This window comes from Bombus terrestris, chromosome 15 (assembly GCF_910591885.1).
Source record: "Bombus terrestris chromosome 15, iyBomTerr1.2, whole genome shotgun sequence".
NCBI lineage: Eukaryota > Metazoa > Arthropoda > Insecta > Hymenoptera > Apidae > Bombus > Bombus terrestris.
Genome location: NC_063283.1, coordinates 4,851,114 through 4,866,134, shown reverse-complemented (window position 1 = coordinate 4,866,134; position 15,021 = coordinate 4,851,114). Strand labels below are relative to the sequence as shown.

The 15,021-nt window shown below is 26.0% G+C and overlaps 6 protein-coding genes across 15 annotated transcripts; 3 read left to right on the top strand and 3 right to left on the bottom strand.

The window, feature by feature from the left end:
- The first annotated feature begins 106 nt into the window (after positions 1 to 106).
- LOC100650905 (adiponectin receptor protein) lies at positions 107 to 4,461 on the top strand. 4 transcript variants are annotated; one of them, XM_012317427.3, is made up of 7 exons: positions 107 to 129; positions 1,471 to 1,741; positions 1,852 to 1,950; positions 2,037 to 2,208; positions 2,298 to 2,695; positions 2,813 to 2,977; positions 3,057 to 4,461. In XM_012317427.3, exons 2-7 carry the CDS (start codon positions 1,496 to 1,498, stop codon positions 3,189 to 3,191), a joined length of 1,215 nt encoding a protein of 404 aa, XP_012172817.1. In that variant the 5' UTR covers positions 107 to 129; positions 1,471 to 1,495; the 3' UTR covers positions 3,192 to 4,461. The 4 variants fall into 4 exon arrangements, with proteins under 4 accessions (XP_012172817.1, XP_012172814.1, XP_012172816.1 ...); XM_012317424.3 differs by lacking the exon at positions 107 to 129 and adding an exon at positions 545 to 758; XM_012317426.3 differs by lacking the exon at positions 107 to 129 and adding an exon at positions 870 to 988.
- An 814-nt stretch (positions 4,462 to 5,275) lies between these two features.
- Positions 5,276 to 7,518, top strand: LOC100651388 (uncharacterized protein C3orf18). 3 transcript variants are annotated; one of them, XM_012317430.3, is made up of 3 exons: positions 5,279 to 6,511; positions 6,826 to 6,969; positions 7,040 to 7,518. In XM_012317430.3, exons 1-3 carry the CDS (start codon positions 6,176 to 6,178, stop codon positions 7,094 to 7,096), a joined length of 537 nt encoding a protein of 178 aa, XP_012172820.1. In that variant the 5' UTR covers positions 5,279 to 6,175; the 3' UTR covers positions 7,097 to 7,518. The 3 variants fall into 3 exon arrangements, with proteins under 3 accessions (XP_048268413.1, XP_012172820.1, XP_003401546.1); XM_003401498.4 differs by having other exon boundaries at positions 5,280 to 6,517; XM_048412456.1 differs by having other exon boundaries at positions 5,276 to 6,635; positions 6,826 to 7,061.
- A 422-nt stretch (positions 7,519 to 7,940) lies between these two features.
- On the bottom strand, positions 7,941 to 10,547 carry LOC100651621 (high mobility group protein I). Of its 2 annotated transcripts, none has more exons than XM_003401500.3 (3): positions 10,242 to 10,547; positions 8,890 to 9,131; positions 7,941 to 8,801 (listed from the first exon to the last, which is right to left on the bottom strand). In XM_003401500.3, exons 2-3 carry the CDS (start codon positions 9,109 to 9,111, stop codon positions 8,670 to 8,672), a joined length of 354 nt encoding a protein of 117 aa, XP_003401548.1. In that variant the 5' UTR covers positions 9,112 to 9,131; positions 10,242 to 10,547; the 3' UTR covers positions 7,941 to 8,669. The 2 variants fall into 2 exon arrangements, with proteins under 2 accessions (XP_003401548.1, XP_048268417.1); XM_048412460.1 differs by lacking the exon at positions 10,242 to 10,547 and adding an exon at positions 9,453 to 9,629.
- Positions 10,023 to 13,789, top strand: LOC100651505 (swi5-dependent recombination DNA repair protein 1 homolog). Of its 4 annotated transcripts, none has more exons than XM_012317433.3 (4): positions 10,023 to 10,090; positions 12,998 to 13,132; positions 13,202 to 13,409; positions 13,487 to 13,789. In XM_012317433.3, the coding sequence occupies exons 2-4, from the start codon at positions 13,002 to 13,004 to the stop codon at positions 13,670 to 13,672; spliced, it is 525 nt and encodes a 174-aa protein (XP_012172823.1). In that variant the 5' UTR covers positions 10,023 to 10,090; positions 12,998 to 13,001; the 3' UTR covers positions 13,673 to 13,789. The 4 variants fall into 4 exon arrangements, with proteins under 4 accessions (XP_012172823.1, XP_048268415.1, XP_048268414.1 ...); XM_048412458.1 differs by lacking the exon at positions 10,023 to 10,090 and adding an exon at positions 12,623 to 12,644; XM_048412457.1 differs by lacking the exon at positions 10,023 to 10,090 and adding an exon at positions 12,623 to 12,648.
- On the bottom strand, positions 11,077 to 12,555 carry LOC100651267 (U1 small nuclear ribonucleoprotein A). The gene is made up of 3 exons (XM_003401497.3): positions 12,377 to 12,555; positions 11,986 to 12,227; positions 11,077 to 11,901 (listed from the first exon to the last, which is right to left on the bottom strand). Coding segments are annotated over exons 1-3 (702 nt in total). The 5' UTR covers positions 12,378 to 12,555; the 3' UTR covers positions 11,077 to 11,442.
- Positions 13,702 to 14,524, bottom strand: LOC100651737 (28S ribosomal protein S18c, mitochondrial). The gene is made up of 3 exons (XM_003401501.4): positions 14,288 to 14,524; positions 14,000 to 14,207; positions 13,702 to 13,905 (listed from the first exon to the last, which is right to left on the bottom strand). Exons 1-3 carry the CDS (start codon positions 14,417 to 14,419, stop codon positions 13,814 to 13,816), a joined length of 432 nt encoding a protein of 143 aa, XP_003401549.1. The 5' UTR covers positions 14,420 to 14,524; the 3' UTR covers positions 13,702 to 13,813.
- Between the last annotated feature and the right edge of the window lie 497 nt (positions 14,525 to 15,021).

Genomic DNA, 15,021 nt, shown 5'->3' with positions numbered 1-15,021 from the left:
TCTAGTATATATCCAGTATATATTTTTAGTTTAGTTAATAATTATATTTATGTTTATTTCCTATTTTCATAAATACACCTTCATCTTAAATAAAGATGCTAACATATTTTTTAAAAACATACTTTTATAGTAAGTAGATATATATTTATTATTTTAATTATTCTTATGGATAATTATCACAGATAAAAACAAGTGACAAATTCATATGCGTCATATGTAATTCTTTTGTGTATCTATCTGACATAGTTCATTGTATTTTTTAATTAAGGATACATAAGTTTACTTAAATAAGAAATTTCATTATCTTGTTAAGTTCTTCAATTAATTTTATACTAAAAACAGATCTTCATATTAAAGTAATATATTTTAAAAATAAATAATCTAATTAAATTTCATTTAATTGAAAATGAATGTAAATATATTAATATCTATTTCGCCTTGATAAATTTTTTAACATATAATGTAGTTGTACAATTTACGCACATGTTTAATAGATAGTAAATTATAGTCGCAAAGTGGATATCGCTACTGACTACTGACAATTATACATATGTAAATGTTGACACGTGGTATCTATGTAGTATTCGGGTATTTCCGTCTATTGTCGTAACGATGAACAACCAAAATTAGTACTTGCGTAAAAATCATCTATATCTCTCATGAAATATGTTTTGAATTATTTCAGTTTATTTACTATTGGAAAACTTTAAATATCTATGGCGTCGATGTAACAGTTTTGAAGAATTGTCATATAACGGGTATGTTGGCATATCAAATGCAATGTCTTCTATTCAATCTGTTAATTGAACTTTGTACTATGTACTTGTGAAATTTATTTCTTCTGTTGTGGTTTCTCGTTTATTATAAAATTACAGTTTTCAAATATGTATTGAATATAAGTGGTTTTTATTATATAACGATCATACGCACAATGATTATGATATTTCGATATAATTCCTAATTTCTATTTGGAAATATGTATACATAGGTGTCATTTAACTTTTATATATTAACTAAATTATTATTTATTGCCATTTCGCAATAATCATCATACGTGTACATTTATGTAATTCACTCTGATAAGAAGTCATGACCTTGGCAATTACTTATTAGCTTTTTTAAAAATCGAACTATATAGTCAGTTAATAGTGCGAAGCTGAATAAATTAATTGATTTCTATTCTCATGAACCCATTAATTTAAGAACTTAATTATTACATTATGTTTTATTTTTTAATCGAGTCCTATAATTAAATTAAAATAATTTCGAAATAAATATATTTATAATCGGGAAATTTATAATTTCTTAATACATGTAATTACAGGGTAAATCGCTTTTTATTTAATATTGTGTATTAACGTTTATTAATACGCAATATCATTTTTCGATTTTATATTATTCTAAACATGTAAATTTGACATTAATATTTAAATCATAACATTTATTTTTGTGATCACTTATATGTTTTAGAAACTAGTAATTAAAATTCCACAACATGTCACAATATGAGGATGTTATTGTGGAAGACAAAAGGAGTGATGATAGTGCCATACCAGAATCAGAGATTCGGCATAGAATCCCATGGAGTGAACGCGTGTTATTAAACAGTGAAATACCAGGCTTACATGAAGTTAAAGAGCTATTGGAAGATGATGATGCAAGCTGTTTAGCAGAAGAAGAAGATGGAGTTGGTTGTCCATTACCTTCAACTCCTGAAGATGATCATCTTCTGGACTGTGAGGTATATAATCGTAATTCTAATTATTAGCAGTACTTGTTAATAGGTTATCCCATATCATGCATTATTCAAAAAAGGAATCAGATTATAGATTTTAGTGCTACCTTTTACAGATGACAGAAGTGTTAAAAGCTGGTGTGTTAAGTGATGAAATTGATCTTGGTGCATTAGCACATAATGCTGCAGAGCAAGCAGAAGAATTTGTTCGTAAGGTATCTAGAAGTTATATGAGTATATCTTTATGTTATGATTAGTAAATAACTTTGTATTTACAATATTAACTGTCTACTTTTTAAAGGTTTGGGAAGCATCCTGGAAGCAATGTCATTTTAGAAATCTTCCAAAGTGGTTGCAAGATAATGATTTCTTACATGCTGGTCACAGACCACCTTTACCATCTTTTTATGCTTGTTTTAAAAGTATATTTCGAATTCATACAGAGACAGGAAATATTTGGACTCATTTACTTGGTAAAATTTCATATTTATCCTGGAAGATATTTAAATTTGCTTCTTCAATGACTTTTCTAGGAGATTAATATGTTTCATTCTTTCTATAGGATGTGTGGCATTTATTGGCATAGCTATCTTCTTTATAACACAACCTCCTATAGAAATACAATTGGAAGAAAAATTAGTATTTGGTACCTTCTTTGCTGGTGCTATTATATGTCTAGGAATGTCATTTGCCTTTCATACTGTACACTGCCACAGTGAATGTGTTGGAAAGTTGTTTTCAAAATTAGATTACTGTGGAATAGCTATGTTAATTATGGGTAGTTTTGTACCATGGCTTTACTATGGTTTTTACTGTGATTACCAACCTAAGCTTATTTATTTATCAGTAGTTGTAATACTTGGTGTAACGAGTATCGTCGTATCATTATGGGAACGATTTGGTGAACCAAGTTACAGGCCATTAAGGGCAGGCGTTTTTATGGGATTTGGTCTTAGTGGAGTGAGTATTGTGTGCTATATTACATTCCTGTGACAAACAATTGATGACAATTGATAACAAATGATAAATTGTATTAAATAATACACCATAATTAAGATATTACATTTTTCTCTTTAGGTAATACCAGCAGTACATTATGCTATTGCAGAGGGTTGGTTTAAGGCGATTAGTCAGGCATCTCTTGGATGGTTAATATTAATGGGATGTTTGTATATATTAGGTGCAATGTTTTATGCATTAAGAGTACCTGAACGATTTTTCCCTGGCAAGTTCGATATTTGGGTAAATATTTATTTTTGTATTTTTAAGTGTACTTGCTAGTCATCAATTTCATGAATTTCTAAATTACCATACTATCCAGTTTCAGAGTCATCAAATCTTCCACGTGTTAGTAATTGCAGCAGCTTTTGTTCATTACCACGGAATAACAGAGATGGCTATGTATAGAATGACAATAGGAGATTGTACAAATCCATCACAGGTGATGGCTTTTTAATTATGCAATGAGCATATAATATCGTGTTGTTGGATTTCACATTATGTACCTTTATCGAGACTTAAAAAGATTCCTAAATCTTTGTATGTTGGTAGATCTGTACTACAAAAGAACTGCAGGAAACAATATCATGAAAATGAATAACACAAGATTTTCCTTCTAGTTCATCATAATTAAAAAAAAATTTTCAAGAAAATTTACAAAGATTTAAATAATGAAGTACAATACGTGATAATGAAGATTATTACTAGTGAATTTATAACATTTAATTAAATGAAACTTTTTGCACTTTCGTAATTCTGAATTTAAGGAAAATATAGTTAACTTTGTATTGAGTTCAACGTTTAAAACGTTTGTCATATTTACCAAAAATTTCGGCAGTACAAAATAACAAATAATAATTATTTACACTTGTTGTTTTTTCCTTTATGTGAATAATTTATTTAAATAATGCAATTTCCTTGTGCAATGATTTCACTATATACAAAATGAATGTAAAGTTATAAATATCATTTTATTAACTGATAACGACTGATCTCTTGTTTCGTGCAGTTCTTTTACTTATTGAAAACAAGTTGAAAAAAATTGTACGAGAACAAAACAGAGTACAGATATATGGCAACGAACAAAACTTAATATAATTAAGATTTAGGAACTAATTGCAAATACAAATGATTTTATAGTATAAGCACTATAAAAGTTATAATATATTTTGAACACTGTTAAAGCAATGAAAACTATTTATTGTAACGATTGTGTGTAAATTATATAAATTCAACTTTTTTTGCGTCACATATGGACATAGAAAGTAAAACATTAATTTCTTTCAGTGTTTATATCTTCAAAATTTATTATGTATCATAATTTGTGTTTTAACTTTCTATTCCCTATATTGATCACAAGAAGGGTTTCCACTTTTTAATATTAGTAAAATAACTTTTATTGTCCCGTTTTCTTGCTAAACTTTTCAATTCATAACTTTTTATCTATCTTTTCTATGTAAATCTACGTTTATGTAAAATATACATTTCATTGCAGATCTGTTGTTCTTTAGCATAAAAAGTGTTGAATACTTTTGTTATTATTGTAGGATCTAGTACTAATATAAAGAGATATTGTTGAACTTTTTACATAAATAATTCTTACTATTGGTAAATTAATAAAGGAGGAAGTTATGAATTTCACATGTAAAAAGACAATTATCCTACTTTATGTAATTTCCCAAAAATATATTTTTCTAAATAAATGTTGTAGTATCATTTGTGAACTATTTAAATTGTATTAGAAATATCTTTATCCACTGTAATAAGTGACAATCGAGATATTCAGATGAAAAAATATAAGGTTTATAAAATCAATTAATTTATATTAAACAGAAATTAATGAAACAGCTTTGTTTCATTAATTATGTAACATATAAAAAAATCTAAATCTTGTCATTAAAAATAATAAGCTGCTAGTTGAATTTATGTTTCAGCATATTTGTATATGTAATTTAATTTTACTATTAGATTAAATAGTTACAATGAACAGAAAAAGATTGTGGTTAATTCATTTATTTATTTATGCTGTAATAAGAATTGTTAGATCTGTAATTTCTATCATTTTTCTAAATTAAAATTGGAAATAATTCTGACGATCTTCTATGTTTTTGATGTATAAAATAATGTTTATATAAAGTATTTGTAAACATGTAAAAAAATATTAAAAATTTTATAATAAAAATAATTGTTCATCTTATATAAAACCGTATTTACTAAGAATTTGTACATATATAATTATTAATTTATTTTTAATTTAAAAATACTAAATAAAGAAATGTTTAATTATAAAATAAAAATTGCTATTGCTTATTGTAACTATGCGTTTATAAAGTAAATAAATAATCTGAATTGTGTAAATAAATATACAAATTATTAATGATATATATGACATTTATAATTTTAACAAATCACTCGAAATTTATGTATTTCTACGTATAAATATGCAATTTAAATAAAAAATTAAAATTACTCAACTATTTCATACATCTCGATATTACGAAAGATAGTAAAATCGATATGAAAAAATATCTCGATAAGACATCGATAGATAGTATGGTTCATTTCGTTATAGTTTGGCACATACGCTTTCATATACAAGTTATACAACATACATATAGTGTATCTATGAAAGAAAACTGCATTGCGATTTGCGATATTGAAATGAAATGCTAAAACTAAAAGAGAAAACGCAATTACAGAAACATTTGCTTTTGTGTAAAGGATGAATATCATGTCCCGAACAGAACTATGGTCTATTTGTAGAATCAATGAATCGGGGAAAGAATATTTATTTCGGCAAATCAGTCATAAGAAAGATGAAAACACATAATTGTATTTTAAACATATTTTAACATTTTTGTCACGAGTGATCAACGAATTGTTGAAGAGAAAAAAAAATTTTTCGAAAAAAGTGCACAAAAATTAAGTCGACAACATCATTGATGGAACAAAATTCTTATTGCATTTTACCGAGAGTATAACACGAAAATTGATCAAAATGAATAATTCTTCACTCGTTTACGAAGTTAAACCGATGAAAGTGATTTTCATTTCAAACGGTTTATATTTTATAATCGCGGATATCGTGAAATAAAAAGTGATATACTTGTCTACTATGTCTATTCAAAGCACATAGAATTATAGTGTCTCATATAATGATATATTGATATATCGATGTTATATATATATATATATATACACATACACACATATATATGTATTGATACGTTAATAACAAACAATATTTACTGTTATGCTTCTTGTACATTATGTTCACTATATTTGATACAACAAAGTAAAACAAGTGACAATAGAAAGTGTATGCTTTGAAAAATTTCAATTTCTGTAGGATAAAATAATGTAGATATTAATGAGTTCTTTTCCAATATATTTAGAGTTATATCTCACAAAAGGTTGAATACAATTTTATAATTAACAGCAATGAATGAGATGAACTCAACAAGTGTTACAAATTCTATAACATCTGGAATACTACTTGACAGCATTAAAAATTACACTACCACCATGGCGATTAATACATCCAGTGAAATATCTGAAGCATATATGAATTCTACAGAAGAAAATGGATCGTGGAATGTTTCTAAACCTATAACATCATTGCCTAATAATACACTAATTTCATTTGAAGCTTCAAGTACCAATACATATGTATCTACAACAACAGAAATTTTTGACGAATTTGGCCCACCTGATGGAATAGAATACATTTTTGTACCACTTGGTGTAGTGGTCTTTGTTATTGTATTATCAGCTGTGGTATGGGTAGCGATATCACTTTTGTATTTAACTCTTAATCTTTTAACTTTCATTTGCAGAAACAAAAAAAAAAGTATAAAATATTCAGCAAATTATAATACTTGGATAAATGTTTCTACATTAGGTATTATTACCTTTTTGTAGTATAGTTTAAGTTTGTTGGTCAGTTAATGTTGTAATTTATACTTAAAATTTTATTAGTTTGTAGCTTTTCCTATTAAAAGTAACTTCTTTTACTATTAAAAACAAAGTTAGATGATTGCATAATATTTGACAAAATATAGATGTTTTAACAATGTATAATACTTTTAAAGGTGATAATTATCTCAAGGAAAAGAAAATTGGAACGTTTAAGACATAGACTTATGCCAATGTATAATTTTGATCCTGGTGAAGAAGAGGAAGATGACTGGGAAACTGAATTATTAGAAGAATGTTACAATAATCATCAAAGACGTGTATGTATAAAAATCTATATATTCAAATTGATAAATATATATTGTTAATATAGAATACTTTATTTTACAGCAAGGATATCAATCTATGGATACAGAAGAAAATGCAGAACTCTTTGGAAATCATTGACGAAATATTTATAGTAGTCTTTTAAAACCTTTGTATTATCTACAACTGTCTTAGATTTAAAAAATCACACTATTTAGTAGATTTATATATTTATTTAACATTTAAATAGTTTGTATATAACTTTCAATTCAAAGGATAAAACTTAAATTCATAAATTTTATATATGAGAAGAGGTATTCCAGAATATAATTAAATATTAGAGAGTTTATCCTATCACAAAAATTACGTGAAAATATAATAGAATTTATTTTGTTTGTTTCAATAAGATAATATTCATAAAATGAATAATGCTTAATTTAAAAATTCCATAATAGAGAATTAATGAGACCAAAATGGCTAAGACTTCATTTTATCATTAATATTTATTGTATACTGTTTATAACAGTTTTTCATAAAAGTACAATTTTTGCTATGTACTTGAATTTCACTTATGTATATTTTTTCATATCCTTTCCTTCGAAGATACGAATTTTGTTCTATTTATATTTAATATTAGAAAATTCTAGTATTAGAGAATAAAAAAATTAGGTACTTAATGTTCAACAAAAAGTTACAAGTATACTTCCAAATATTACCAAAAATTTCTTCCTAAGTAGTTATGAATAGATATTATCTGATGTTGTTAAATTTCTTTTCTCTAAGTATTTATTACATAGTATTAAAAGATTAAAAATTAAATAGTTTCAAACATAATTTTTAAGATGACCAATTGAGAATGCATGAAGATGTATTGTTAACATTGTAATATAGTAACAAAATTTTAACAGTACAATAATTTTAACTAGAATATAAAGTATATTGTTAATATTGTTAATGAAAGGTATGTGTATAATGTAGCGATTAATAAGAGTCATTTTATAAGTTTATTTACTTTAATACAAATTTGACATTCACACATATGTTTGTTTCAAAAATGTCATTAATGTTCACTTGTTCAAATGTAATTAAAAAAAGATATTTCTTGTACATAGTACACACAAAAAGTATTTCTTACAGTATTAAATTTATATGAAGTCTTTGACTTCAAGAATTAAAATATACATACACAGGAGCAAAGGAGGTAACAAATATGATGTAATTGTGCACCACATATCTTAAAATTAGATAAAGTCTTCATTATCTTAATTCCAAGTTAGTTTATGAGATCTGAATATTTTAAGTTTAAAATTTCTTTCATTAAAATACTTGTATCTTTCATTTTGATACTTAAAACATAATGATTATGATAGTAATAATAATAAAAGTAATACTAATAATTATCATTATATTAATAATAATTATAATAAAAATGCATAAAGTAGATACTACAAAGTGCTTTACATATTTTCAACCCACGTATCTGTGCAATTTCTTTTTTTGTAGTTATTAAAAATCATATTTTCATACAACTTCCTTGGAACTTGAGCAGTTTCTGTTCTCCCTCTTCTTTTTTTAAAAGCAAAATGTTACCACTTTACTATTTCAATTTGCAGATTATCATATAAAAAGCAAACTTAAAAGTTTTAAATTTGTTATCAGTTTTTTAAAAACTTTCAAAGAATAATTCTCATACATTGAATTTATTTTTTTACATTCAATTATCCTCCTCCTCCTCTTCTTCTTCCTCTTGTTCATCTTCTTCTTCTCCAGTACTTTCTGGTTTTTCTTCTTTCTTTTTAGGTCTACCACGGCCTCGTCCTGAAGGAGTTCCTTTAGTTGTACCTTGCTGTAATTAATTTTTTGTATAATAAGTAATTTACTTAAAGAAAAGAAACATTTCTTTCTGGTGCAGCTGTTTAAAAAATGACACATACCTTCTTTTTATGAGATCCTTTTGGTCGCCCTCTACCTTTTTTGACAGGCACAGGTGATGCATCATCTTCATTATCAGACTTTGCAGTTCGTACTGCATTATTTTTATCTGTAGAAGGTCTGCCTCTCTTTTTGGGTTCTTTAACAGTATTTTTATCTGTTTTCGCTGGCCTACCACGTTTTTTCTTTTGTTCTTCAACAACAGGCGAATTGTCGTCTGACATTTTTAATCCTTTATATATCACTGTATAACCAAAAACTTTTTCTTACAATATAAAATTTAAAAATTTTAGTTATGTTAGAATTTTGTAATTATTAACATTTATTTTAAATTTAAGATTTAAAAAAAATTTGTTCAATGAAAGTAAATCTACAATAAAAAAGATATTCATATTTTAGATTAATTAAATATATATATTTCTTTAAAAAACCACGTAGAAATTTGTTAAAACGTTTAATAATGCTATAACATTTTGTAATAGTATAGAAAATATAAACATTCTCATAGGAAAATATGAAAAGTTTTGCCAAGCTATCGATTTTCAAACTTTCTCATAAAACTTACTTAATTCGAATTTTTAATAACAATTTAATAACTATATCAACATATACATATATTCCTTTATGAATTGATAAAACAAAAATTATCAATACTAATTGAGTTTTGGTGTACTAAAGTTCAACAAATTACGCGCCTAATGTACATTCATATCGAACATTACTAGCGGTTTGCTAACCGGTTAATTGCGACCGAATAAAATAATTATGCAGAATTAATTATATAACCTAAAATCTTAGTAAGTGTAAATATATAAATAAAATATTATTGTTTTATTACAAAACAATAAAATTATAATAAATATTATTATCAATTTGTAGAAGAAAATAATCATTTACAACAATAAAGGAGTACTTTCTGAAACGTCCGCGCCCGCCATTTTCAAAAATATTATGTGTCCTATATATTGTATCCTTTTCCATATATTCTTTTATGGAAATATGTAATTATACAGAAAGGTAACAATTTTTCTCGTTTATTTGTAAGTAAATAATGATTATTGTACGAATAGTCGCTATTAAATGCACATATGATAGCATCACTTGGCTTTTAGGGACGCCATGATCGACAAATCATGGCAACACCAGAGTCGTGGTAGCGTCCACCACACCGATTTCTTTATAAGAAAATGAATAAATATCTCTGTAAGTAGTAATCGATTCCCCGCGAAATATTGACGAAAATATCGTTAATGAAATCATTTACAAGATTTTTAATCTTCCATAAGAACGAATGCGTATACAGTCTGAATGGATGTAATATTTACCGGAGAAAAAGTCATTGACAAGCACTCACCTGAAATATCTCGTGTATATGAAGACAAAGGCAATCGTTCAGTCGGCGCGCGCGTCGTACTGTAAGAAAACCGGGTTATGGTCTTTTCCTATGTATGATCTATATGAAAATGTTTAATTATCTTATGTATGAAGTATGAATGCAAGCTGCTCAAATATTTTCACTTCTTAGCGTCCTTTTAATACCAACGCGCGCGCGTCGTTACACAAAGCTAAAAGCTCCGTAAACGGGCCGTAACGCATCAACTCACAATACACTGCGCGAATAGCGAGACGCGACTGACCTGATCGAGATGATGGACTGTACTCCGATTCGTTCGCGGTCCTAAGAAACGTACCCCCACTCTTTATATATCACGCCAACTGATTCCCGCCAAAATGTTATGACATTACTTAAAATTATATATTTCCTAGGACTTTAATTATTTTTATTCTTTATTATTCTACATATATATTACTACTATATTGTAAAAATTGTATTACTGTGATAAACAACGAGCAATGAAATAAGAGTGATACAGTATTTAAGAAAGTTATAAGATTGGTTATTTGGCGGGAATATAATTATATGTTATTAACGGGAACATTATATTAATTCTATAATTTTAGTTTATATTAAATTAATTTAGCGAATAAAGTAATTTCTTCAAAAAATATTTAATTTTTGTATTCTCATATAATTTAAATTTCAACTATACTAACTAGTAATTAAGATATTCTACTATCTTTACTTTATTTTAGTATAATATATAAGAAGAAAGTTAATTGAAATATACTGATACTCAATACATAAAATGAAAATTAAGAATAATAGGAATTATATATATGTAAACTGCTATAATTGAAATTAATTTATATTAAAAGGTCTTACAACTTCTCTTCCAAATCATTATAACATTAAGTGAAAAATAGTTTTCTATATAACCAAAATATTGCTGAAAAAATGTAATATATCTTTTCAATTGCTATTTACAGTGTAAAATTTGATTCATATGTATACATTACACAAAATTTTGTACACAGATGATTCTTGAATCTACATAGCATGTTAACTCACATTTATAAATCCTTGTCCGAAAAATCTTTAATTACACTTGCATGTATTTTCATAAATGTCTAAATAAGATGTATTACAACACACACACAGTTTTCCATTCATTAACAATATGTTTGTTCATACAAACACAATAATGTTATATACTTTATTTCTTTGCAAATGAAATTTTCATTGCATGAGAAGGTGTGATTTTAAATCCCTGAAGAGCATCTTTTGCAGCCCCAGACTGAACTTCATTCTCAAATTCAACAAATGCAATGTCATGCCTATTCGGTACTAGACGTACTTCTTTAAAACCAGGAAATTGATTGAAAAGCATAGATAACATCATTTCACTAGTTTCATCCGGTAGATTTGTAAGAAACAGTATTTGATTTGGTGGTTGTTCTGGTACAGCTGTATTAACTAAACCTGGGTGTTGAGGCACGCCGGCATGATAACCAATTTGCTGTGAATGTTTAGCTTGCTCTTTGGCACGTTTCTTAGCACGTTTAGCTTCTTCATCAGCTGCAGGTACGACTCGTTTTGGCTTTTTAGGTCTTTCTGCATATGTGCCTTTCATTTTTGCAATTATATCACTGTCAGTCTTTGCATATTGTATCCTCTAAAATGAAATTAATTAGTAACTATTAACAACTTTAATACTTCACTAATAAAGAAATTATTTTCACACATAATTAACATTCACCATTGGTTTGTCATAAAATGGAAATCCTTGCATTGATCTTAAGGCATTTGTAGCACTAGCAATTTCTTTAAAAATAACAAATGCTTGCCCACGCATTTTTAATGTCTTTAATGCTACAATATCTAATATCTGACCAAACTGAGAAAAAATTGCATATAAGGATTTCTTTAATTCATCCTTCTTTATTTTCTCATTTAAATTATTAATATAAATTGTATTATTCGGCCTAATATCCATTGCCACTGTAAATGGAAAAGTATTTTTATAATGAAATCAGAATTAACAATATTTATTGACAATAAAAACATGATGAGAAAGACAGAGATAATTGTAATCATATAAATTCAACACAATGTACAATAAGTACAACCATAATTTTAATTTAACTTACTCAAATAATATTTAAGAACAAATGTAATATAATAATTATATTTAATAACTATACTTTTTATGTACTAAATACTTGTACTTAGTCGGCGTCACTAGTTCATAGAGGTTAGAGTACATATAATGAAGTACAACAATGAGCTATATAAATGTAGAGTGGAAACTTAATATTAAGAGTATTTTATATTAAATTTATGTTAAGTTACGATTCAAAATTTTAATTATTTATTGTAGAGATATTTCATATATTTAGACATTTATAATAATGATATGTAGGTACTGTTACTTAAAAATATCATTTTTGTATTTCCATTCAAGAAAATATATTGTATATAAATTAACTATAGTACATTTAGGATACTTCACCGCTCGTAAAAGCATATTTTCTATAAAGAAATAAATAAATAATATGAGATATACCGGTATTAAATTGAAATAGTTTGATAAATATTATTATATTTAATTGTTTATAATTATAATGGACAATATATTTATGTAACATTGATGTGAGTGTTTGAATACAGAATACTTCATCAAATTATTTGGATATATCATAATCACATTAAATATAGATATAATAAAATCCGTTGCAAATACATATCAAATAATTGTGTATTATTTTCAGAAATATGAGTGCTAAGCCATTGAGAAATAGTAAAGGTGTAAATAAACCCTTTCGGTCTCCATTTAGTACCCCTCAAAATAATGATAAAAAAGATAACATAAGTGCACCAGAAACAAGTACATATAAAACACCATTGTAAGTATAAAAAAAGATGATAACAAATTGATGTTCAGTTATAATTTTTATTATTTTGTTATGAAACAGAAAAGTATCTGTAGCTAAAAGACTGCTTTTTCAACAATCTCCTTCTCCTAAAAAATTATATTTAGACACAGAAAATTGTAACAAGGAGATTGACATTGAAGCAAAAGAAAAATTATATCAAACTGATTTAGAATTATTGAGAAAGAGTATACAGGAGAAAGAAGAAACTATTAAAATTTTGGAAACTGAGTTGTCATATAAAAAAAAGGTATATGTAAGAAGATATATTAGTTATAAATTGTATTATAAATAACTATTATATAAATGAATTATTTATAATTAAAGAACAAAGCAGAAAATTTAGAAGATGCTATAAAAAAGTGGACAGAATGTTGTCAAAGTGCTCTTATAGACTATCAAAAAATTTTGCAAGGAGGTGGTCAAATAGTAAAAATGTCTGAAATTTTGTCATCATTTAACATTAATCCTGATATAGTTCATTTCTCTATTAATGATGATACATTTTATTAATTAAATATTAAAAAAGAAATACCCTATAATAATTTGTATTGTAACTATTTTATTGTTATATTTTTATAATACATATGTACATATCTTAAATAAAAATGGATCAGTAGAAATGTGAAAGCCTACAATTTTTGTACTTTACATTTAATATTTATGAGGCTTAAATGGAAAGTTAGGATCGAATAACATTGGATCATTAACAAATTTGGGGTCCTTAGTCATGAAACCCATTAAACCTAAAACAAAAAAATGATTAAACACAATAAGATACCACAAATTATTATAAAATATGTTTAAAAATAACATTAAAACAGGAAAATATATTATTACCACATTGTTGTGCTTTGTTTATCTCCTGTTCCACTTTTTTCTGTTTATGTTCGCATAATCCAGTTATATGTTTTTCATAAATTCTACCTGTATGACGACTTTGAAATTGAGATAATAAACGTACATTTTTATAATCTGGATTAATATTTAGTTTACATAAAATACATAATCGTCGTTCTTTTTCATATGGATTTTTAATGTCAATTGGCTGTTAGAGAAAAATAAGTTAAAATACCTGTTACTTTGTTATATTTTCATCAAACATGTAAGTATATAAGAACAGGTTACCCTGTCTGAGTCTATCGAATTATCTAATTCATTCAGAGCACACGCTTCGCTAGTTTTGCTACGAAATAAAAATGTTGGAATTCTCTTTATTTCATGTCTCAAAGCTTGCACGTTAATAAATGTAAGAATCATATTTGATTATAATGAATTTTGTTCACAGTATTATAAATAAAATACAACAGTCATTAAGAATATATTTCAAATAGAATCGACGTTTCGAGGAATCCTTCAACACTAAACACTGTCTTCGGGTCTTGGAAATTTACATTTTGCGATTGTAATATTTATTATATATAATTACGTTTATGTTATATAGTAATTTTGTATATTTGTTTAATATGCTTCCTAGAAAACACAATTATCTTAATTTTTATGAATTTCCGTTTTTATTCTTTTTTGTAATCTTTAGTACTATTATCTATAGTACTATTATAAGTATATGCGTTTGCTTCAAAAATTTTTTGGTAAATATTTTTATACTCTTAAAAATCTTTCAACAATTTCTTTTTCTACTACTTAAATCTAATTTTTTTCAATGGTATGGTAGCTCCATAGATACATAATTACATAAATTAATCTACCTTGCTCATTTTCTCAGACTCATATTTTCAAAATATCGATGGCATAGAATCAATTACAAAGTGTTAAAAAGTATCAGATATTTTAATTTTGTAAAAGATTAAGAAATTACAACTGCAGTAATCAAATTTTGTTTCTGTTCACAGCCGTATACA